Raw genomic sequence first — 24,596 nt, forward strand, 5'->3', positions numbered from 1 at the left:
CCAGGGCCGGGACAAGGGGTGGGCAGGAGTGGGGGGGGGGGGGCTGCCCTGGGCACTGTAGTATCATGTGAAGTGGGGTGGGGCACAAGGAGATTTAGAGGAGGAGATTTGTGTTGGAATGGAGAATATGGGGGGCTGCAGTGGATAGGTATTGTTCTAGGAGGAGATATTTGAGGGGTGCCAAGAGTGGGGATTTAGGGGAATTTGTGTTGGGAGGGGAATGGAGGAAGAAGATGTGTGTTAGGTGGGGTGATTTGGGAGCAATTTGTGCTGGGAGAGGAGGAAGAAGATGTGTGTTAGGTGGGGTGATTTGGGAGCAATTTGTGCTGGGAGAGATGTGTAGGAGGAGGAGGGGGGGGGGATTTTTTTTCTTTAGTGCTCAGTGTTTTTGTGGTGAGATTTTTACTGACACACAATGCTCATACATCTTGGGGGGGGGGGGGTACAGTTTGGCATGTTCGCCCTGGGCTGTAGATTACCTTATTCCAGCACTGGTCTTAGCCACCGCTCTCCAAGTAACCTTTTACATATACTTTATACAGTATTATACAAGACATACCATACAATCACTTAAATAAATGAGTACAAATGCCCTGGAATTTATTAACAATTGTCATCATTTGTGGTCATTATGCTTTTAATCAATGTAATTACAAGAATCTAACAAGTAACATCAAAAGGTTATTTCTTAAGTACAGCTTGATTGTTATACAAAGAAAATTACAGGTTGGAAATATCCAATCATTTTATAATAAACATACCTTGGTTCTTCTCCCTGAATTAATTCAGAATGAATTAATACCATCGCTATTCTTAAAAATTAACATTTTGCATATAATAGGGAAGATTGCTTTAACAAAAAGGACAATGCATTTTAGGAAAAAAAAAAGTTTAAAATTTTTTTTCATTTAGCTTGGTTTCGTGTTTTCCTCTTTGGTTAGGCTATGCAGTCAATACTACTATTGGTTAAGAATTTTGGATGCTGGTTTTAAGAGATAACTTCATTAAAGTGTATGTAAACCATATTATTGATTTCTTAATACATTTCTTTGAAAGTAATAAATCTTGTACATGTGCCTTCTTTTTTAGTGACATTGAGATTTTGCTGTAAATATTTATATCCCTGCCTGTCCGTCTGCACCCCTCAGCTTCTAAACTGAACTACAGGACACTGTGCCTATATATATATATATATATATATATATATATATATATATATATATATATATATATATATATATATATAGTCAGCTTGGCTAAAAAATACAGGTGATAGCCACTTTTTCAGATGAATGCACTATTTAAAAATTAAAAATAACGTTTAAATGTCATAGGGTAATTTGCATTGTATGACTACAAATATGCTTTGTAAGAAGCAAATAGGCTTTCTCAACCATGGTTCCATGGTACCCTAAGGTTCCTTCAGAGGCTGCTAGGGGTTCCTTTAACAATGAGCAATTTCTGCCTTCAATAATTAACCACTGATGCCAATGGTCTTTTTAGCTATCCGTAAGGGGGAAATGTTCCCAGTGACCATGAAATTATTTACTACAGGTACTTATATAGTGCTGTCAATTTACGAAGCGCTTTATATACATATTGTACATTCACATCAGTCCCTGCCCTCAAGGAGCTTGCAGTCTAAGGTCCCCAACTCACATTCATACATACATGTACTAGAGCCAAACTAAAAAAAAAATCGGGTGCAGCTGTGCATGGTAGCCGTACAGCTTCTATCTTCAGCTTGTTCAGTTAAGCTTTGATAAAAAAAAAAAAAAAACTAGAAGCTGATTGGTTTCTATGCAGAGCTGCACCAGATTATGCACTCTCCAGGTTTTAGGAAATCAACCCCAAGGTGACAGCTACAAAACTAACTGGTGCATGATCAAAGTAAGCGCTTACAAGAATATATACAACTTTACAGACATTTCAATTGAGAAAAGGGGCTTGGAAAAATATTGTTTGAAACTGTACCGTTTGAGTCTTGAACATTTATTGACAGCAGTTTATTAAAATGTAAAAAACACAGTCTTGCAAAAAAAAGTGGTGAAAAATTGGCAAAGTTGGGTGAAACCAAATGAAATATTATGCCATATTGTAAAAAGTTAATTTGTTAGTTTTCATATATTGAGGATAATGGACTATGTCTTGATCTTTTAGACTAAAAAAAAATGTAAGTTTTTTAGCAATGGTTTAAGCCTGTACTGGTTCTTGTAAGTGTCTAGTATTGCCTTGAGACTTGTAGCTGGCTTTGCTTTAAAGAAATAAACAGATAGATAGGGGTGGGGGGTGGCTGAACTAGGACATATGGAACATTAAATGGAGAATAAACAAAATCATGAATGAAAATATTGATTAAAAAAAATACAGAAACGGAATAAAAGAAAACAGGAAGAAAAAAAAAAAAAAAACTGATCAAGGAACAAAACAATGAAGAAAATGAGGAAGGAGATAAAACCCAAACAAGACCTGAACTAAAATAAGAGTATAACATAAAAACACTAAAAAAACGGTAATCTCAGCATCCCCCGGCAGCTCCGCCCCCCCCCTCGCACGGGAGGACGGTCGGTCAGACATCAAAGCCCCGCACTTACCCCACCTAGGTAGTGGGCGGGCAGCGTGTCCTATGTGCAATGGTGGCTTCCATCAAGTCTCTTCCTCCGTTGGATCACGGCGGCTTCCGCCGTGCTTCTCCTCCCTCCTCCTCCTAGGCATCCAATAGGATCGCCTGTCCTTTTATCTAGTCGAGTGACAGGCCTGACTGGCCGGGAAGAGGATCAGTGTAACAATAGCGAATACACATTCGCTATTGTCACACAACTGGGCGGGCTCGGAGCGCAGTACTCTGAGCCCCGAGCCCACCTTTTTTTGAAGCCTATTAGAGCTCTAATCACGTGCTTAAAAAAAAACAAAAAAACACGCACCCCCCCCCCATTGGAATCCATGCATCCAGTGCCCGCATATAGATTAGGGTGGCTGGATGCATGGATAGGGGGGCGGTGCCTGTGCGCCCCTAATGGATCGGCCGCCACTGCTCAGCACCCATATAAAAATGGGTTGAATGGATTATGGGAGAAAAACAAAATGATGGAATGAAAGTAATATAAAGGTTTACATTTGTCAGAAATGTAACACAAGTCAGTATAGCTTTTCTTAAGAAGATAAAAAAAAAAAAAAATAGGATTGATTTATTTAAGATGTGTTATGTTCACTTTGCAATTATCCCTAAAGCTTGGTGAATAAGGGGAGACTCTACTGACTTCCTTCATCCAGTGGAATGCTGTTTATTCTTTTCCTTGCACATTCTTTGCAAAGTAAAATTTCACCACATTCACTAAGCTCTGGAGGAAAAATTTCATTGCACAGTCCAACTTCCCTTGCAAAATGAACAGCCTACTTGCATTTAGCAACCCCATTGTGTGTACATTTTAGAAACATAATAAATACAAATATAAGCAGGACACCCTCTCCACTTTTTTTCTGAGACATTCTCTTCTTTAAGACAAAATGGACCTTGGATATGTTTCCCTTCTATAATATTTGATATGTACATTATGCCCCCTCTTTTTTATTTTAAAATAGACAATGCTGACAAATTTTTGAAACATTAGTGATCTTGAAACATTGCTATTAACTATGTTCCTAAGGAACCACATTCTGATCCAACCAGGATTTGATGCCATCTTTGTTATTTTTGACCCACTTAATGTTAGTTGTGACTGTTTCCAGTGCTTGCTGCCTAGGGGTTGCTCCAGCCCCAGCATTTGGGTATCTTTCAAAGAAATTTTTCATCTAGAAAGAAAACACAAATTAAGGATCAGTTAAACTCTTTGGCAATTTATATTCATAAGGAAAGCAAATAGGTGACAATGGAAGGTCATGATGTTCAAGTCAAAGAAGAATCTCAGATGGTTGTGTCCACTGAGAGATATAACCAGTTGGTATTTTTCATGAATTACCAAATATAAGCTAAAAAATATATCCATATAACATATCACAATTTAAAGCTGTATTATGTGATGGCTGCATTCGTTTTTTTTTTTTTTTAACTTTCTCTTTTATTTTTACCTGGTGATTCTGCCAATAACATACTTCCAGTCCCAAGGTAAAAATGATCAGTCGTTGTACTTTATCTATGGGGGAGCTGTGTTGTCACCCTAGGTTTTTGTCCTAAATGGACTACAAACACCTCATCTTCCCTGAATCTACAGTGCATAGAGATTAGGTTTTTTTGTAGTCCGCTAAATTTACCTGAGAATGCCTAAACATTTTTTAAGATTTAAGTTCAGTCTACAGAAAGTTACAAGGACATTTATTTAATGTAAAGGAAGTTACAAGGACAATCATTTTAACAGGTATTTTTCTATACTTTAGGAAAATGTATTTAGTCTGAAAAAAGAAAACAGATGCAGCTATTATATCTAAGGACTGGCAAGCTGCAATATATTATATGTTTGTTTTTGGGTTCAGATATAATTTAAACTACCTCCCTCATTTCAAATGCTGTCTTCTTTTCATTCACCTACCTAATTCCATGCCCCTCCCCCACTCATTCTTTAGCTTTCAATAATTCCTTTTGGTAGAGAAAATAAAGAGCCACAATGTTAAGCAGTTAATTATATGCATGTGTGTAGGGTATGTGATGAAGACTCATGTTGTCTTTTTTGCAGTAGTGTCCCCCGGGACTTGCAGCTGCTTCAATAGATTTTCTCACACAAAGCTTTTAATAAGGGAATCCAGATATTATCAAACTTTGGCTTTCCTCAAGGCCCGTACACATGATGAGAATATCGGACAAAAAAAAAAAAAGCATTCAGAGCGATCGTCTCAAAATCTACTCGTTAGTACACAGCTTTTGAAAGCCAATCACAACAGTTCATGTGAAAATGTCCGAAGGGATGAGCATACATTTTTTTTCTCATACAATAACAGAACAAATGATTTTCATGCAATTAGTATAGTATTTGTACGAAAAAAATGACCATGCTCGGAAAAACGGAAAAATACATTTTAATACAATACAATATATTGCATATCTTCCGAAGTTGTATTCTGTCTTATGAGAATTTTGGTAACTTTAGTAACACCAAAAGTTACAATCACACTTGCTACAAAAATTAGGTTATAAATCACACATGTCAAAAATGCAGGCCAGGAACATTACCATTTTTTTGCATAATGCCAAGAGAATCTCATGCTCATTGGCTAATAAGAACAAATTGTTCTGTAAAATCAATTCTTTAAATCGTTCTACTTAGGTGCCAATTTTAAATGGAGAGTTTGCTGGGTGAAAAACAAGGTTTTGTGTGTAGAAATTTGCTTCTCGTTTGGACTAGAATTTTATCCTAAATAGATGAATTTCTGTAAAGACTTCTGAACTTTTGAAAACGTGTTTGCCAATGGTATTAACAGTGTATATACAGTAACTTCCAAATTTTTGTTTACGATTTAAATTTAACATTTTTAAAAATTCAGCAATATTATCATTGAAAATGATGAAGATGAGTTTGAATGTACAGTGCCTTGCAAAAGTATTCACCCCCTTGGCATTTTTCGTGTTTTGTTGCCTCACAACGTGGAATTAACATGGATTGTTTGAGGATTTGCATCATTTCATTTACAGAACATGCCCACGTCTTTTAAGATTTTTTTGTTTATTATGAAGCAAACAACAAATAGGACAAAATAACAGAAAAAGTCAATGTGCATAACTATTTACCCCCCTGAAGTCAATACTTTGTAGAGCCACCTTTTGCAGCTATCACAGCTCCAAGTCCCTTTGGATAAGTCTGTTTGAGCTTGCCACATCTTACCACTGGGATTTTTGCCAATTCCTCCTTGCAAAACTGCTCCAGCGCCTTCAAGTTGGATGGTTTGTGATTGTGAACAGCAATCTTTAAGTCTGACCACAGATTTTCTATTGGATTGAGGTCTGGGCTTTGACTAAGCCATTCCAACACATTTACATGTTTCTCCCTAAACCACTCAAGTGTTGCTTCAGCAGTGTGTTTGGGGTCATTGTCCTGCTGGAAGGTGAACCTCCATTCTAGCCTCAAATCACACACAGAGTGGTACAGGTTTTGCTCAAGAATATCCCTGTATTTAGCACCATCCACCTTTTCCTCAACTCCGACCAGTTTCCTAGTCCCGACTTCTGAAAAACATCCCCACAGCATGAGGCTGCCACCACCATGTTTCACTGTGGGGATGGTGTGCTTTGGGTGATGTAATGTGTTGGGATTGTGCCAGACATAGCGTTTTCTTTGATGGCCAAAAAGTTCAATTTTAGTCTCATCAGACCAGAGCACCTTCCTCCATACATTCTGGGAGTCTCCCACATGACTTTTCGCAAACTCAAAACGTGCCATTTTGTTTTTTGCTGATAGTAATGGCTTTCTTTTGGCCACTCTGCCATAAAGCCCAACTCTGTGGAGCGTACGGCTTATTGTCGTCCTATGTAAAGATACTCCAGTCTCTGCTGTGGAACTTTGCAGCTCCTTCAGGGTTACCTTAGGTCTCTGTGCTACCTCTCTGATTAATGCCCTCCTTGCCCGGTCCATGAGTTTTGGTGTGCGGCCGTCTCTTGGCAGGTTTGCTGTTGTGCCATGTTCTTTCCATTTGGTTATGATAGATTTGATGGTGCTCCTAGGGATCATCAAAAATTTGGATATTTTTTTTTATAACCTAACCCTGACTTGTGCTTCTCAACAACATTGTCCCTTACTTGTTTGGAGAGTTCCTTGGTCTTCATGGCAGTGTGTGGTTAGTGGTGCCTCTTGTTTAGGTGTTGCAGCCTCTGGGGCCTTTCAAAAAGGTGTGTATATGTAATGACAGATCATGTGACACTTAGATGTCAGGACCCACCAGGTGCGAGCCACTGAGAGCCTGAGACGGCCGCTCCCCACCCCCCCCCACAGCTCAGCGCTCCAGTGAGTGAGGAGGGAGAAGAGCAGAGAGTTGTGACTGGCTACAGCTCTCTGCTCACGGAGCTCTGAAAACCGAGTAATTGGCGATGTTCGATCGCTCGATTTTCAGTGCAGAGGCTCTAGAGGACAGATGGAGCATTGGACCAATGCTGCATCCACCTAGTTAAGAATGAAACTGAAGAAAAAAAGAGAAACCCAAAATGTATGTACCTGTATTTTTCAGGATTTAGCACAGGGTATACCCCAACAGATGCTACCTTAGTATTTATTTGCAGGCCATGCTTATAGAATCCTTAAGTCTTATCCAGTCATATTTCTGCTAACATGGCCCTAACACCTGAACTTATTCCATTTCGAATACTTGAGCACACAGGTTTTATTTCTGTGTCACCCAAACTTACATCTTCTCTTCAAAAACAGGAGGAAGTTGACAGGAAATTAGAACTCAATAGAGTAAATATAAAGGAGAGACAATGAGATGAAGATGAGAGTGTCAACAACTTCTATTATAATCTAGTTTTGTGTGTAAAGGGAAAGAACAATGTATTTTCAATGAGACAATACCATTTTTTTTACCTAGTATGTAAGTGTTTATAAAACATAAGGGCTCATTTGGAAGTGCATTTAGGGGTCAGTAAAAGCAGGCGGTTGAGCCACTTTTTTAAAATCCCCCCAAACCCAAAAGGTAGCCAGACAAAGGTGTAAAAATGGACACACACAACCCAGCTTGGAAACAGGCCCGAACGCCTGCCCTCATAGCAAGCCGCTTGATAAGGGGGCATACACAGAAGAGGAGGAGCCAAGATCGCTGCCAGGGGACCCCAGAGGAGGAGGTTCGGGTCCACCCCGTGCAATACTTTTGCACAGAACAGGTAAGTACAGAATATCATGTTTACCATTTTAATTAAAAAAAAAAAAAAAAAAAAAAAAAGGGCTTTTCAACCACTTTAAGCTTAGTGTGACAGATAAGGTGCAGTGTACAAAAATATAGCATATTTATTTGTACAAAGAAATAAACTTACTTGCCACAGCTGTTCCTCTGTATTAAATGTACCTGAGACTCTTGTAACTATACGACCAAGGTTTCGATCATTGATTGTATATCTATAAGAAAATACAAAGTGTATGTTCATTAATTATTAAAAGTACATATTTTTGGTAATCCTATAAATTACAAATACACAGTGTTTGCTGCAAAAAACACATTGAGTGGTCAAACCCAAATTTTTGAATGTTCCATTTCTGATGTATGTACTTTTTGTGCGTATACTTCTATATAAGCAGGAAGGACTGGGCTGGGGGGAATTTGCCCCCAGGGACAGTACTAATAAGATATGTTTGACTACCGGTTTTCCCTGAAAATAAGACCTACGCCTAAAATAAGACCTATCATGATTTTCTAGGATGGCTGCAATATAAACCCAAAAAAAAGCCTAGTTAACCACTTCAGCCCCGAAAGGATTTACCCCCTTAATGACCACGCCATTTTTTGAGATATGGCACTGCGTCACTTTAACTGACAATTGCGCGATCGTGCAACGTTTTACCCAAACAAAATTTATGTCCTTTTTTCCCCACAAATAGAGCTTTCTTTTGATATTTGATCACCTTTGTGGTTTTTATTTTTTGCGCTATAAACAGAAAAAGACTGACAATTTTGAAAAAAAAAAAAAAACATTTTTTTTTACTTTTTTGCTATAATAAATACCCCCCCCCCCAAAAAAAACCTAAATTTTTTTCATCAGTTTCATCAGCCAATATGTATAATTCTACATATTTTTGTTAAAAAAAAAAAAACGCAATGAGAGTATATTGATTGGTTTGCGCAAAAGTTATAGCGTCTACAAAATAGGGGATAGATTTATAGCATTTTTATTATTATTATTATTTTTTTTACTAGTAATGGTGGTGATCGGCGATTTTTAGGGGGGCTGCAACATTGCAGCGGACAGATGGGACACTTTTGACACTTTTTTTGGGACCAGTGACATATATACAGCGAAAAACAAGGGGTGGGTGCAGCGCTAGACAGTGTATAAATCTGATATTAAAAACAAAAAATGTAGATTTACTTTCAAATTTTCGGAAATGGTGAAAAATCTAAAAAGTGAAAAACTAAGGCAGAGTTCAAATACATTAAAATTGAAAAACTGCATAGAAATAGCATCTATATTAGTATCAAATCCAATATGACAATGGTGAACTCTGATAACAACAGAATAATGTGCTCACATACCAAAATTGATTAATAGTAAACACCAAAAATAAAATTATGTGAAACCTGAAAGGTGCTTATATAAGTTAACTCGGTATTCTATTACTAAGTAAATAGAGAAAATTCACAAAACCATTGAAGAAAAAAAAAATCTGTAATAAAACGACAAAGGCAAAATCCCCAAAAAAATATAAAAAGAATAAAAAAAATAAAAAATAAAAATAAACAGTAAAAATAAACTGAAACACAGTCCCAAATGAGTTGGAAGGTGAACAAAGAAATGTCCGTGTAGGTGTGGAGACAAGATGTTAACACAAAACCATGAAGAAAAAGATCCCTTCCTCCAAAAGGCTTTGCACCCAAAGTGAGTATGTAGTCTCCTTACTCGCAAAAATGACCACCAAAGCTGTCTCACCAAGCTCAGGGAATTTGGTCTCCCAAACATCAATCTCCGAACCTCTCTCTTTTCGGAGATTGATGGTACAGCAAGCAGTAGGCGGAGGAAGCCCGAGGAGATGCCGCTACTCTGATCCATTGTGTTACACCGCGCATTCAAGATCTTTGTCCTGTAAGTGCAATCTATTTGAGCATATTAAATTATTCTTTTAAATACTACACTATGGGCGCATTTCTTGTTTATGTTTCTGAGTGACACGGATCCAGCAGTTTGGGACATCCACAGGTTTTTGGGAGACGAATTCCCTGAGCTTGGTGAGACTGCTTTGGTGGTCATTTTTGTGGGTAAGGAGACTACATACTCACTTTGGGGGCAAAGCCTTTTGGAGGAAGGGATCTTTTTCTTCACGGACATTTCTTGGTTCACCTTTCAATTCATTTGGGACATTTTTTTTACTTTCTATTTTTATTTTTTAATATTTTTTGGGGGATTTTGCCTTTGAGTTTTGTATTTAGGACTTCTGGTGTCAGCAGCTTTTTTATTTGATTTATTTCAAATTTTTTATTTTTATCTCTAGCGCAGCGTTAACTGTTTAGGTTCTTTTATTATTACATTTATACAGCGATCGGTGCTATAAAAATCTCGCAATAGAGCTGTCCTGCTGCAGTATAACTGCGGCGGCTGGTCGGCAAGTGGTTAAAGTCCTTGTAAAATCATGTAATCTGTGCTGTAAAAGATTATCCACATATATAATATCCAATGTGTGTCTTTATATAACATTATTGTGGAAAATACCTTACTTATCCACCGTTGGCTTAGTCCCACTCCGAGCACTGCAGAGGGAGGGCCGCTGATGTCAGCCGGGAGGAGAGGAGGAGAGCTCCGGTGGGTCACGTGACCCACCGGAGCTCTCCTCCTCTCCTCCCGGCTGACATCAGCAGCCCTCCCCCCTGCAGTGCTCAGAGTGGGACTGACATCAGCAGGGATCTCAGCCCATCCCTCTGCAGTGCGGGGAGCAGGTAAGGAGACTCCAGCGGGTCAAGTGAGCGCCCATCGGTACTGTAAATAAGGTATAAGGTATTTTCCACAATAATGTTACATAAAGACACACACTGCACATTATATAATCCTTTTACAGCACATGATTTTACAAGGTCTTTAACTATGCAATTTTGAGATTACAGGATTTTTATAATGCTGACTCCTGAGCTGACAGGGAGAGAGGGGGAGAGGGGAGAGAAGACAGGTGACACAGGAACTTTTTTACATGCCGTTATTACATACGGCAGGGCTCAAAATTTCAATTTTCCTGAGCTACTAGCCAGGTCTCAAGGTTTACGCGCCACCAATTTCCCGACCCAACCCTTACCCTGTCCCGCCCCTAATCATGCCATCATAAATTATCTCATGAAATGGTACCTAAATGTTTTATGCAGAATTAAGTTACAAAAATAAATGTTAACAACAACTTTATCAGTTCCCCTCAGCACAGCCTCACCAGTGCCCATCAATGCAGGCTCACCGTGCCCATCATTGCCGCCTCACCGTGCCCCACATTGCCGCCTCACCGTGCCCCACATTGCCGCCTCACCGTGCCCCACATTGCCGCCTCACCGTGCCCCACATTGCCGCCTCACCGTGCCCCACATTGCCGCCTCACCGTGCCCCACATTGCCGCCTCACCGTGCCCCAAATAGCAGCCTCACAGTGCCCCCATTGCAGCCTTGCCAGGGCGGAGGAAGTGAGAGGGCGGCTGGATCATGACGAGTTAGAGGAAAGCCAGGATCGCAGAGCGGTAAAACACATGACATTGAAACTGTCTCCGCTCATTCTCACACAGCCGCGCCTCCTCCTAACCCCATGCCTGTGATAGACAGAATGCATCCCCACATTGGACTCGCGTTCTGTCTATCACAGGTGCAGGGTTAGGAGGAGGCAGGGCTGTGCGAGAATGAGCAGAGCGGAGACAGTTTCAATGTCAGCTGTTACGGCGTGTTTTACCGCTCGGTGATCCCGCGGCTCTCCTCTAACTCCATGGCACTCTTCCACCGGGAGAACGGCTCCCGATCAACTCCGCCTGCCGGCGGTGCTCGCCCCCCCACTCCCAGGCAGCCCAGCTCCTCGCCAGCCCTCATTTTCCACAAAATGCGAGTAGGCGAGTGGAAAACTTGAGGGCTGACATACGGCATTATGTACATACCGTAAATAAATAAGACATCCCCTGAAAATAAGCCCTAATGTGTCTTTTGTAGCCAAAATTAATATAAGACCTGGTCTTATTTTTGGAAAGATGTGGTAGTAGCCCTGACAGAGAATACTGCACTATTCAGTGGACACACAGTCAGTGACAAATGGTGAGCTTTATATAGCTACCTGCTCCACATGCAGATCTATGAGTACAGCATCTTTGCATGTTTTTCAAAATTTTTTACAAATAAAAGTGCATTTGTGTTCAGCCCCCTTTACTCTGATACCCCTAACTAAAATCTAGTGAAACCAATTGCCTTCAGAAGTCACCTAATTAGTAAATAGAGTCCACCTGTTTGTAATTAAATCTAAGTAAAAAAATAAAATAAAGCTGTTCTTTGAAGCCTTCAAAGGTTTGTTAGCAAAACTTAGTGAAGAAACAGAATCATGAAGGCCAAGGAACACACCAGACAGGTCAGGGATAAAGTTGTGGAGAAGTTTAAAGCAGGGTTAGGTTATAAAAAAATATCCCAAGATTTGAACATCTCACGTAGTACTGTTTAATCCATCATCCGAAACCAGTAAGAGTAACTGCAAACCTACCAAGCCATGGCCATCCACCTAAACTGAAAGGCTGGGCAAGGAGAGTATTAATCAGAGAAGCAGCCAAGGGTTACCCATGGTAACTCTGGAGGAGCTGCAGAAATCCACAGCTCAGGTGGGAGAATCTGTCCACAGGACAACTATTAGTCATGCACTCCACAAAGCTGGCCTTTATGGAAGAGTGGCAAGAAGAAAGCCATAAGAAATCCTTCTTGCAGTTTGCGAGAAGCCATGTGGGGGACACAGCAAACATGTGGAAGAAGGTGCTCTGGTCAGATGAGACCAAAATTGAACTTTTTGGCCTAAAAGCAAAATGTTATGTGTGGCGGGAAAACTAACACTGCACATCACCCTAAACACACCATCCCCACCATGAAACATGGTGGTGGCAACATCATGTTAAGGGGATGTTTTTCTTCAGTAGGGACAGGGAAGCTGGTCAGAATTGATGGGAAGATGCATGGAGCCAAATACAGGGAAATCTTAGAAGAAAACCTGTTAGAGTCTGCAAAAGACTTGGGGAGGAGGTTCACCTTCCAGCAGGACAACGACCCTAAACATACAGCCAGAGCTACAATGGAATGGTTTAGATCAAAGAATATTCATGTGTTAGAACGGCCCAGTCAAAGTCCAGTCCTAAATCCAACTGAGAATCTGTGGCAAGACTTGAAAATTGCTGTTCACAGATGCTTTCCATCCAATCTGACAGAGCTTAACCTATTTTGCAAAGAAGAATGTGCAAAAATGTCACGCTCTAGATATGCAAAGCTGGTAGAGACATACCGTACCCAAATAGACTTGCAGCTGTAATTGCAGCAAAAGGTGGTTCTACAAAGTATTAACTTGAGGGGGCTGAATACAAATGCACGCCACTTTTCACATATTTATTTGTAAAAAATGTTGAAAACCATTTATCATTTTCCTTCCACTTTACAATTATGTGCCACTTTGAGTTGGTCTATCACATAAAATCCCAATAAAATACATTCATGTTTTTGATTGTAACATGACAAAATGTTGACAATGTCAAGAAGTAGTAATACTTTTTCAAGGCACTGTATACATATAAAGGAACTATTAAGTAATTAATGAAAGAAGAAGAAACAAAGTTACCTGTCGACCAAATAGTCCCAGTTGATCCGTACCCAGTCCCATGCCATTTGTTTTCCAAGCTTACTATATACAGCTATGTAATATATCACATTTAGTGCATCTTGGCTTTTAATAAGACTGGTATTATAAATGTACTTCAGGTATCTGTAACAGAGAATGACATTTTGAAATATTTCACTTTTGAGATGTAGGTTTAAAAAGGGAATAACAAATTAGAAAAGTAACAATGAACAAACATTACAGAAATCCAAAACACAGTCCACTATTAACATTTCTGTATTAAGAGTGCCTTTCTTGATTGAGGCCACAGTGATAGTTATCCCTAAAAAAGGGGAAGGACCCCAGTCTGCTCCATTCTTATACACCAAACTCCCTACTGAGCTCCAACATTATAATTCTTACCCATGTACTGGTTGACCACCTGAATAAATTTATAGCCAAAAGCAGGGGCGTCGCTAGGGGGTGGCTTTTGGGGCTATAGCCCCGAGTCTCTGCAGGGGTCCCCAAGGGGAGGGGAGGCTCTCTGGGGACCTAGATTTAAGGAGGAGGCCCTCTGGGGACCCTGATAAAAGGAGGAGGCCCTCTGGGGACCCTGATAAAAGGAGGAGGCCCTCTGGGGACCCTGATAAAAGGAGGAGGCCCTCTGGGGACCCTGATAAAAGGAGGAGGCCCTCTGGGGACCCTGATAAAAGGAGGAGGCCCTCTGGGGACCCTGATAAAAGGAGGAGGCCCTCTGGGGACCCTGATAAAAGGAGGAGGCCCTCTGGGGACCCTGATAAAAGGAGGAGGCCCTCTGGGGACCCTGATAAAAGGAGGAGGCCCTCTGGGGACCCTGATAAAAGGAGGAGGCCCTCTGGGGACCCTGATAAAAGGAGGAGGCCCTCTGGGGACCCTGATAAAAGGAGGAGGCCCTCTGGGGACCCTGATAAAAGGAGGAGGCCCTCTGGGGACCCTGATAAAAGGAGGAGGCCCTCTGGGGACCCTGATAAAAGGAGGAGGCCCTCTGGGGACCCTGATAAAAGGAGGAGGCTCTCTGGGGACCCTGATAAAAGGAGGAGGCCCTCTGGGGACCCTGATAAAAGGAGGAGGCCCTCTGGGGACCCTGATAAAAGGAGGAGGCCCTCTGGGGACCCTGATAAAAGGAGGAGGCCCTCTGGGGACCCTGATAAAAGGAGGAGGCCCTCTGGGGACCCTGATAAAAGGAGGAGGCCCTCTGGGGACCCTGATAAAAGGAGGAGGCCCTCTGGGGACCCTGATAAAAGGAGGAGGCCCTCTGGGGACCCTGATAAAAGGAGGAGGCCCTCTGGGGACCCTGATAAAAGGAGGAGGCCCTCTGGGGACCCTGATCTAAGGGGGGGCTCTCTGGGGACCCTGATCTAAGGGGGGGCTCTCTGGGGACCCTGATCTAAGGGGGGGCTCTCTGGGGACCCTGATCTAAGGGGGGGCTCTCTGGGGACCCTGATCTAAGGGGGGGCTCTCTGGGGACCCTGATCTAAGGGGGGGGCTCTCTGGGGACCCTGATCTAAGGGGGGGCTCTCTGGGGACCCTGATCTAAGGGGGGGCTCTCTGGGGACCCTGATCTAAGGGGGGGCTCTCTGGGGACACTGATGTAAGGGGGGGCTCTCTGGGGACACTGATGTAAGGGGGGGCTCTCTGGGGATCCTGATGTAAGGGGGGCTCTCTGGGGACCCTGATGTAAGGGGGGCTCTCTGGGGACCCTGATGTAAGGGGGGGCTCTCTGGGGACCCTGATGTAAGGGGGGGCTCTCTGGGGACCCTGATGTAAGGGGGGGCTCTCTGGGGATATATATATATACACACACACACACACACACACACACACACACACACACACACACACATATATTACTGTATATACATGTGTATGCCCGCCCAAGCGTATGACTTTCTTTACTACGCTGCTATGGGCTCTAGCCCCAGATCTTTTGTAGACCTAGCAACGCCCCTGGCCAAAAGTATCCATCCAGGTCAATTAGGATTTATTTCTAATAGATCCACTAGTACCAATATAAGAAGAACATCCAGGTTCCTACAGATAGTGGAAGTAAGAGTGCAATCCTTTCTCTTGACGCTCTGGAGTATTCTAGATGAATTTGAGCTAATCTTAAATAATTCATACAACTGTTACATGCATCTCCTCATGCATGTGCCAAATTAACTCTGCGTCCTCATAGATATTCATATAATCATTGGATCAGCTTGGGTACAACCAACCTGTTGGATTTGTCATGCAATTATTGCCGGCAGCTATAGCCGCTGGCAATAATCACTGTGTTCTCCCAACATGGATGGCTTCCTGTGCCAATCCCCCCCCCCCCGTTGGGACAACACAAAAGCTCAGTGTGAGGGATTCCCCCATCAATACTGACCCATGGCTGAAAGAAAATTGCACCATCTATGGCTCGCTTTAGTTATAGCCTACAAGAGTTCACATCTGCCTCACATGTACAGTGCATCCGGAAAGTATTCACAGCGCTTCATTTTTTCCACATTTTGTTATGTTACAGCCATCTTCCAAAATGGATTCAATTCATTCTTTTCCTCAAAATTCCCAATAATGGCAAGGTCAAAAGGTGTTTGTTTGAAATCTTTGCAAATTTATTAAAAGTAAAAAAAAAAAAAAAAAAAAAACACATGTACATAAGTAGTCACAGCCTTTGCCATGACACTCACAATTGAGCTCAGGTGCATCCTGTTTCCACTGATCATCCTTCAGATGTTTTTACAACTTGATTGGAGTCCACCTGTGGTAAATTCAGTTGATTGGACATGATTTGGAAAGGCACACACCTGTCTATACAAGGTCCCAGAGTTAACATTAAATGTCAGAGCACAAACCAAGCCATGAATTTCAAGGAATTGTCTGTAGACCTCCTAGACAGAATTGTATCAATGCACATATCTGGGGAAGGGTACAGAAACATTTCTGCAGAAATCCCAATGAGCAGAGTGACCTAAGCACACAGCCAAGATAACAAAGGTGTGGCTACGGGACAACTCTGTGAATGTCCTTGTCCCAGCCAAAGCCCAGACTTGAACCCGATTGAACATCTCTGAAGATATCTGAAAATGGCTGTACACCAACACTCACATCCAACCTGATGGGGCTTGAGAGGTCCTGCAAAGAAGAATGGGAGAAACTGCCCAAAAATAGGTGTGCCAAGCTTGTAGCATCATACTCAAAAAGACTTGATGCTGTAATTGGTGCCAAAGGTGCGTCAACAAAGTATTAAGCAAAGGCTGTGAATACTTATGCACATGTGATTTCTTTTCCTTTTTTTATTTTTGTTAAATAAACAAAGATTTCAAACAAACTTTTTTACATTGTCATTATGGGATATTGTTTGAAGAATTTTGAGGAAAATAATGAATTGAATCCATTTTGGAATAAGGCTGTAACATAACAAAATGTGGAAAAAGTGAAGCGCTGTGAATACTTTCCGGATGCACAGTATATGTAGAAAGAAAACACACACACACACACACACACACACACACACACACACACACACAGGTGCAAACAGGTAAGAACAACTGGAAACCTGACTCCAGCCTTACTCAATAGTGTAAGCAGAAAACCGTTAGGAAAGAAAAGCTATTGCTAAAAAGAAATCGGTAAAAAAAAAAGGTAATTATATGAACTAAAACAATGTAAACTCGAATCATGAAACAGTAACAAACCCACAAAGATGAAAAAAAAAAAAAAAACAGATCCACAAATATGCATCTTAAATGGCACAGTGTGTGAAACATGTACTGTATATGCATGTGCATATTCATTATAAATTTTTATCAAAAAATATATGATGTCAACAGCAACACCGGATGAAAATAGGAGAGGGGAGGATGCTACTCAAATATCATAACTAATATCCCATTCAAAACTGAGTTCCACCGGTATCCTAGTTTGGAGATCCAATAAACTTCCCATTTACAAAGGAGTCTAAAGAGACAATCTTTTCTATAGCTAGAATTTTTATAGCAGAGAGATTGTCATCAATCATGGCAGTTGTTAAAATGTTTGTAGAATGATTTTGTTCATATATGTTATTTATATGGTTATGGAGGTGATATCGTAATCATCTAGTGGTTCTGCCGACATATTGTATCAAGCCATTACCACAAGTAATCAGATATATTGCATACCTGGTGTTGTAATAAAAAAATGATGGACTCTTGAAAGACCTGGCAATAACAGTAGATTGAAATGTGTCTCCCCTAATAAGATGGTTATAACAAGTGCATTTATTGTCACCACATCTACAATTTCCCTTAAAATGTAGCCAGTTCCCAGCCCCTTGTTTCTTACTTGTAAACCGGCTAGCTGACAAATGGCTTCCTAAATTAGGTGCTCTGGGGGACACAGTTCTTTATCCAAAATCTGTGCGTATATAGTATATATAATAATTTAGGGAGTATTGGTAAATAACACGCCACGGTGGATTTAACTTATTATATTCTGCACTATATACAGGGCTTTTTTCTCAGAGAAAAGGTACAGGAACTCACCCTCTCTGTCCAACTCGCCGCCCCAACCATGCCCAAACTCCGCCCCAACCACACCCAAACCCCACCCTCAGCCACACCTTCCTTAGAGGAGAGATTTACAGCGGCACCAAATAATTGTAATGGAGTTAAGGCTTAGAACTGTGTATCACATAAGGAAAATTCTCCAAAATCCCTCCCAGCTCTCCTCTCATCACAAATCTCCCCCCAGCTCCCCTCACTGCTGACCTCCTCCTCCACACACATACTTTCTTAGCTCACCTTTCATCACAGCAGGGTCCCCAGTGATCCCCCTCACAGCAGGGTCCCCAGTGATCCCCCTCACAGCAGGGTCCCCAGAGACCCCCATCACAGCAGGGTCCCCAGAGACCCCCATCACAGCAGGGTCCCCAGAGATCCCCATCACAGCAGGGTCCCCAGAGATCCCCATCACAGCAGGGTCCCCAGAAATCCTACTTACATTATGGTCCCTGTCTTCTTAGGGCAGCTACAGGATATACACCAGGAAGCTGGGTCACTGAAACCAGGCAAGTTTGAAGGAGAAAGTTCCGTTCTTCTCCTACAATGAAGGACCATGGCCTGGGGGCAGGGCGAACACCTGATTGGTTGATGGGACGCTGGTGATCCTACCAACCAGACACAAGCATTGACAGGGTGAGCAGTGGCGCGGGAGCTGGATGCTGTCACACAGCAGATTTGCACAGACAAGGGCGCTGTTGATTAGGAATCAGCCGCAGCAGCAGAGATAATGAATGGGCATTTGTAAATGGAAGCCCCTAATCTACGCTGATGGTACTAAGCAGAGGCGGACTCAGGCACTGTGACAGCAGGGATTTGGTGAAACTTGCAATCTGACGCCCCCTTTCAGCCTCAAAAGACTCCGCAGAGGGCAAGTGCCTTGTACCGGCCCTGGGCTTCAGTATTATAGGACAGGTTGGAGAGGAGAGGAAAGGAGAGGGCTGCCAGAGGTCCCGAAACGCAGTTCCGGTGAGTTCCGGCTGAAAAAAAGCCCTGACTATATAAAAGGCACCCCTAGTCCTAGACTTAGCAATACCAACAGTTCTGTGTAATGCCGTCGAACAGATGCGATGTAGCCTTAAAATTTTTCCAACCGCTATACCCCAGATGGTAAGCTTGGGGTATTGAGGAATGGGCTCTTAACATAGAGTTGTCTGACAATGGTTTTCTATATAAATCTGATACAATCTAGTGGCCTGATCCTGAAAGGGTCACATCCAAGAAAAAAAAAAAAAAAAAAAGAAGGATGATGTGTCCATAAACTTTTACTTATTATCATTAGGGTATTACAATAGACCATCCAAACCACCAACATTCCTAGAACAAATGAGTAACGAGTCATCAATATAGGGAAGAAATTGATAACAGAATGATATGGATGTGGGCCTGCTCCCACCAACCCAAGGACAGTGGCTAAGGACAGTGAAAATATGGCGCTCATCACCGCCCGGCACTCTCCATCAAAACAAAAGAAACTGTATGAGCAAATACTCCAAACTAAGTAGAAATAATTCCCTGTGGGGCTGATAATAGCTACTATATCATTCTAAATATAACGACATGGCACAAAGTCCTAAATGATGTGGACTAGAAGGACCATAGATTACACACGTCACAGGTGACCCAAACACAATCCTCACTCCACTCAGAATGCTGTCATTTATTAGGGAGGTGCTTTAGGTCCCTCAAATAACCAAGCAAGCTCACATCAAGAGGTTATAGTTGGTGGTCCACTCATTGGCTGAGACGTTCATTAAGCAAACCAGTGCCCGCCACTATAGGTCTTCGAAAAATGGATCGAGTTTCTTATGGGTTTTAGGCAAATGATGAAAAACTGGCATTATCAGGACACTGGGAATGAACATGCCACCCCCTGATGACTAAAGATACCCACTTTAACCTCCCTATCAATAAGGGGATGAAAGAATTTCTAAAAGCCTTTGGTGGAAGCACTCCTAAATTTAATGTGTGTCGACATCTGATAATGGACATGGGGCTTCCTGGCGATAGGTCTCAGAATCAAGGATCACCACCAAGACACCCTTATCTGAATTCCTAATGATACTTATATCCCCACTCAAAGATTTAACAGCAATTTGTTCTTGTGAGTTTAAGTTGTCATTGGTGATACCACCAGCAGATGAAACCTTACAGGCCAGGCGTGGGAATTCTGCTTAACAAGTGTAGCACCCTGGTTGTAAGTAGGGTTGTTAACAAATTTAGCTTGCTAGGGGGTAACTAGCCTGGCTAATTATTAGGGGGGATTCCCTGACTTTTCCCCCAACTCTGGATTTGATGCACCTTTCTCTTTTGTCACTAGGTGGCACTGTATGGTGTATGTGTGTATTTTCATACATACACAACACTCATGAAAATATACACATACCAAATATATTTTTTATATATTTTTTTCTCACACACTCATGTTTTTTTAACTTTTCACATTTTTTCACTTTTTTTCACTGTTTTTACACATATTTTTCTTATTTTCACACATTTTTTTCAGAACACCACACTTACAATCATCCCCACACATGTGGAATGTGTTCCAGCAATCGGGCAAGCTATGTGGAGGTTTTCTTGGCTGGGGTGGGGTTCTTGGCCCCAGCTCCAGAACAGACAACCATTTGGGGTCCCATGCTCCTTGATGCCAGCCAAGCATAGTGCTCCAGCCGACCTGTGAGTATAGATCTTTCCCCACAAGGTCTTTTCTCCCTTTAAAAGGGGTAGAACATATTTGCTAACATTACATATTTATTTATATTTACAGTTTACTTCTGTACTCAACCCCTGATGAATGGCATGTAGCCATTCATCAGGAGGGGTGCTTAGACAAGTCTGGCTTTCATCCATGGGGTGCTTAGACAAGTCTGACTTATTACTTACTTACTGGCCCATATATACTTTTTATACATCCAAAATTCATTGAGTACTATGTAATTACCAATGTGTATGTGTACCTATCTTATAGCAGCTCTTTTGCATATGATGTACGAATGCCTGCCAATAAGAAACCTCTTGTAGTATACTTATTAACATTTGCTATCTTTTATGTGTTGCCAAGCTAATGTATATGTATCCATTATGTTTATGCCATTGTGCATATATATATATATATATATATATATATATAAAAATAATCAGAAGGGTGAGGTGCACTACAGTCTCAGATGGCCGTGCTTAGCAATCAAGCCCTCCCACAGGCTTTGACATAGAAAAAAATCCAAAAACAAGGGATTGCTGCACAAACCGTATTTATTTTGAAATCTTCAAAAGGATAGCACCACAACATCCAGCCGGTGAAGGGCTATTGTAGATAACGCCCTTCACCGGCATGATCTTCTGATGAAGGGCGTTATCTACAATAGCCGAAAACGTTTATTATGGATGCCTGATTTTATGGATGTCGTGGTGATGTCCTTTTGAAGATTTCAAAATAAATACGGGATTGTGCAGCAATTGTGTGTATATATATATATATATATATATATATATATATATATATATATATATATATATATACACACACACACACACACACACACACACACACACACACACACACACACATATATATATATATATACATATATACACACACACACACACTTTTTTTACTATTGTTACAAATAAAAAATGATTACTATATACTCTACCTCCACAAGTCAATTGCCTCATTTAAAGTCCCACACTCCCTTTTTATGTACTTGAACCCGGGATAGAGGCACAAATATTGTGCCTCATTTAAAGTCCCACACTCCCCTCCTCCCCACCTTTTTTGGCTATGAACAAATTAATGGGGTGGCCAACTACATGGCAAATGGAGGTTCAATTTAGAAAAATGTAAAATAATGCATTTGGGTTGCAAAAATATGAATGCAGTCTACTTACTAGGGGGTGGACCTCTGGGGTAATCTAGAATGGAAAAGGACCTGGGGGTCCTAGTAGATGATAGCCTGAGCAATGGCAGGCAATGCCAAGCTGCTGCTAACAAAGCAAACAGAATATTGGCATGCATTAAAAAGGGGATCAACTCCAGAGATAAAACGATAATTCTCCCACAGTACAAGACTCTGGTCTGGCCTCACCTAGAGTATGCTATCCATTTCTGGACACCAGTCCTCAGGAAGGATGTGCTGGAAATGGAGAGAGTACAAAGAAGGGCAACAGAGCTAATAAAGGGTCTGGGGGATATTCATTATGAAAAAAGTTTGTGAGCACTGAACTTATTCTCTCTGGAGAAGAGACACTTGAGAGGGGATATGATTTCTATTTACAAATACCATACTGCTGGCCCCACTAAAGGGATAAAACTTTTTCGCGGAAGGGAGTTAACTAAGACATGTGGCCACTCACTAAAATTAGAAGAAAAAGTAAATGAGGGTAGATGTATTGATTATTAATAGCTTAATTTGTTATCTGAACTTTTACAGTAGGTGATTAAACACATCTGTGTCTACCCTCATTTAAAAAATAAAAATAAAATATTAGGGTACACCTACCCTTTAATGGGAAACCTTTTAATTCAATCTTTTAAGTCACCTTTTCTTTAAATGTATTATTCTAATTTGGAAAGAAAAAATTAATACAGGTTCCATGACACTGCATTTGCAGACTATCCATGTCTACTGACAAGACACCTCCACAGTAGCAGTATTACTCTCTAGACTCACTCTCTTTCTCATCTAGGCTTCATACAGAACCCTATGAACTAGGGGGGGTTCAGCTCAGCTGTGTATTTTTATAAGAGATGAACAGCAGCGGATCAAAGTATGCCCGGTTTCTGCAATGAGCAGATGCTAAGGCTGTGCCTGCTGGCTGAACATGACAACTATGAAATGCAATTGCCATAGTTCACCTTTTCAGTTGACTTAAAAAACTAAAAATTTATTTTTTTCTACTCTCTGGATAACAAAATACATTAATAAAGTACGTGAAAACAGATCTCATTTAGGAAATAAAAAAAAGTGTAAATATTCAAGACTAACTTATCCAGAATTGGAATGTTGTTTGCTGCTGCTAGTCCTTGAAGCAACTTTTCCTTTTCTTGAGCCAATGGCGTTTCAAGGTATTTCTGAAACATGAAATCCCAGGACTGTTCATCATTAGCCTGCTTCATCCCATAGCGGTACACCAATTGCCTGAGATTTACTGCAATGCTGCAAAAAAGAATGTATAGCAATGTAAATCAACCTAAATTCACTCTTAAATATCAAAATAGGGATTTGTACATAAAAAGGATTACATTTATTATAATTAAAGATACACATTGGGGTTAATTTGTTTTGCTGGAGCTGAGAATCTTTACTCTTACCATTTACAATAAATTGTACCTATGTTCACTTTCATTCAAGTACAGATGAAATAAATAAACGTGAATTTGCTTTTCACATGGTTGGAAATTTCAAGAGAATCTTCTTCTATTAGTACAACACTGTAAATCAGGCACATAATAATGTTCTTTGAAGGTCAATAATGAATCAAGAAATTTCTAGATATCCTGGAGAGCCTACAAGACATTTCACTTTACTGTAAAAGTCAGATATGAAGGTATAAAATGTCCTAGAATATTATTTTTTATGGGAAGAGCAGTATACCATGCACATATTTGTTTTTCCCACACAAACGCAAATGTGTTTATTTTGTGAGATAAATACACAGATATATCTATATGTAGAATATTTCTATAATGCAAGTATATATAAACTATACAATTATAAATTATATTCTGCATAATATTATTTATTTTATCTATTGTTTCTGTTTTAAATGACTGCTATGCACTAACAATATTAAATTCTTTAATGTTATATTCCACAAAAAAATAAATCTGCTAATAACACAATTTTACACTTCTGTTCGATGATCTGGTGTTGTTATACTATATTATGCTATTGTAATCTATTCATAAAACAGTTATTGAATGTTATCTCTATAAACAGAGGATTAAAAGGCAGCAGAAAGTCTGTACCCCCAAAATGTAAGAGGCTGATACCAGTTGAAAGGCCACACGATACATAAAGTTGTAGAACACAGTATATTGTAAGGAACATTGTGAAACTCAATGATACAACACATAGTTAAATTAGAACTATAGGAAAAACGTATTTGTTTTCATTTTGGATAGAACAAGGGAGGTTTATAAACGCCGTAAGATTTTTTCTTACATCTGTGTCCCATCGCATCACTTCCTGCCCCCTAGCCAAATAGGAAGTGCAAGGATATCCCTGCAAATTGAGGGAATTCCATTGGGGCCCAGGTCACCAGAACTATTGTCCCCATTAGAAGAGTTCCCCTCCATTACTTTTCTGGGGACAACCCAAAAGTTGGGATTTCTTTTACTTTCACTTTCATTGATAATGGTAAACAGGACATATAGAGGTGAATCTCCCTAACGGGGGGGGGGCACAAACAGCAATAAAATCTGACAGGTGTTCTAATCCCTTGCCACTATCGAAAACTAAAAAAAAGTTTTACCTTTAGTTATACTTTAACATTTCCTTTTTAGGTACATCAAAACCGAACATTTCAAACGCTTAAAATATCACTACTCTTTTGTTAAAAAATGAAATAACATATACAAATGCTAAATAATTAATATGGGGTAGAAA

At 40.7% G+C, this 24,596-nt stretch overlaps 1 protein-coding gene across 1 annotated transcript in view; it reads right to left on the reverse strand.

Annotated features, from left to right (window-relative positions):
• Nucleotides 1-668: 668 nt before the first annotated feature.
• Nucleotides 669-24,596, reverse strand: part of ENPEP (glutamyl aminopeptidase) — a 103,451-nt gene continuing 79,523 nt past the window's right edge. The window contains exons 17-20 of the mRNA XM_073602347.1: nt 22,974-23,144; nt 13,442-13,585; nt 7,949-8,030; nt 669-3,792 (exon numbers count right to left, since the gene is read on the reverse strand). Of these exons, the coding sequence (XP_073458448.1) occupies nt 3,643-3,792; nt 7,949-8,030; nt 13,442-13,585; nt 22,974-23,144 (547 nt within the window). The 3' untranslated portion in view covers nt 669-3,642. The remainder of the gene's footprint in view (nt 3,793-7,948; nt 8,031-13,441; nt 13,586-22,973; nt 23,145-24,596) is intronic.

The sequence above is a fragment of the Aquarana catesbeiana genome, linkage group LG01 (assembly GCF_042186555.1).
Source record: "Aquarana catesbeiana isolate 2022-GZ linkage group LG01, ASM4218655v1, whole genome shotgun sequence".
NCBI lineage: Eukaryota > Metazoa > Chordata > Amphibia > Anura > Ranidae > Aquarana > Aquarana catesbeiana.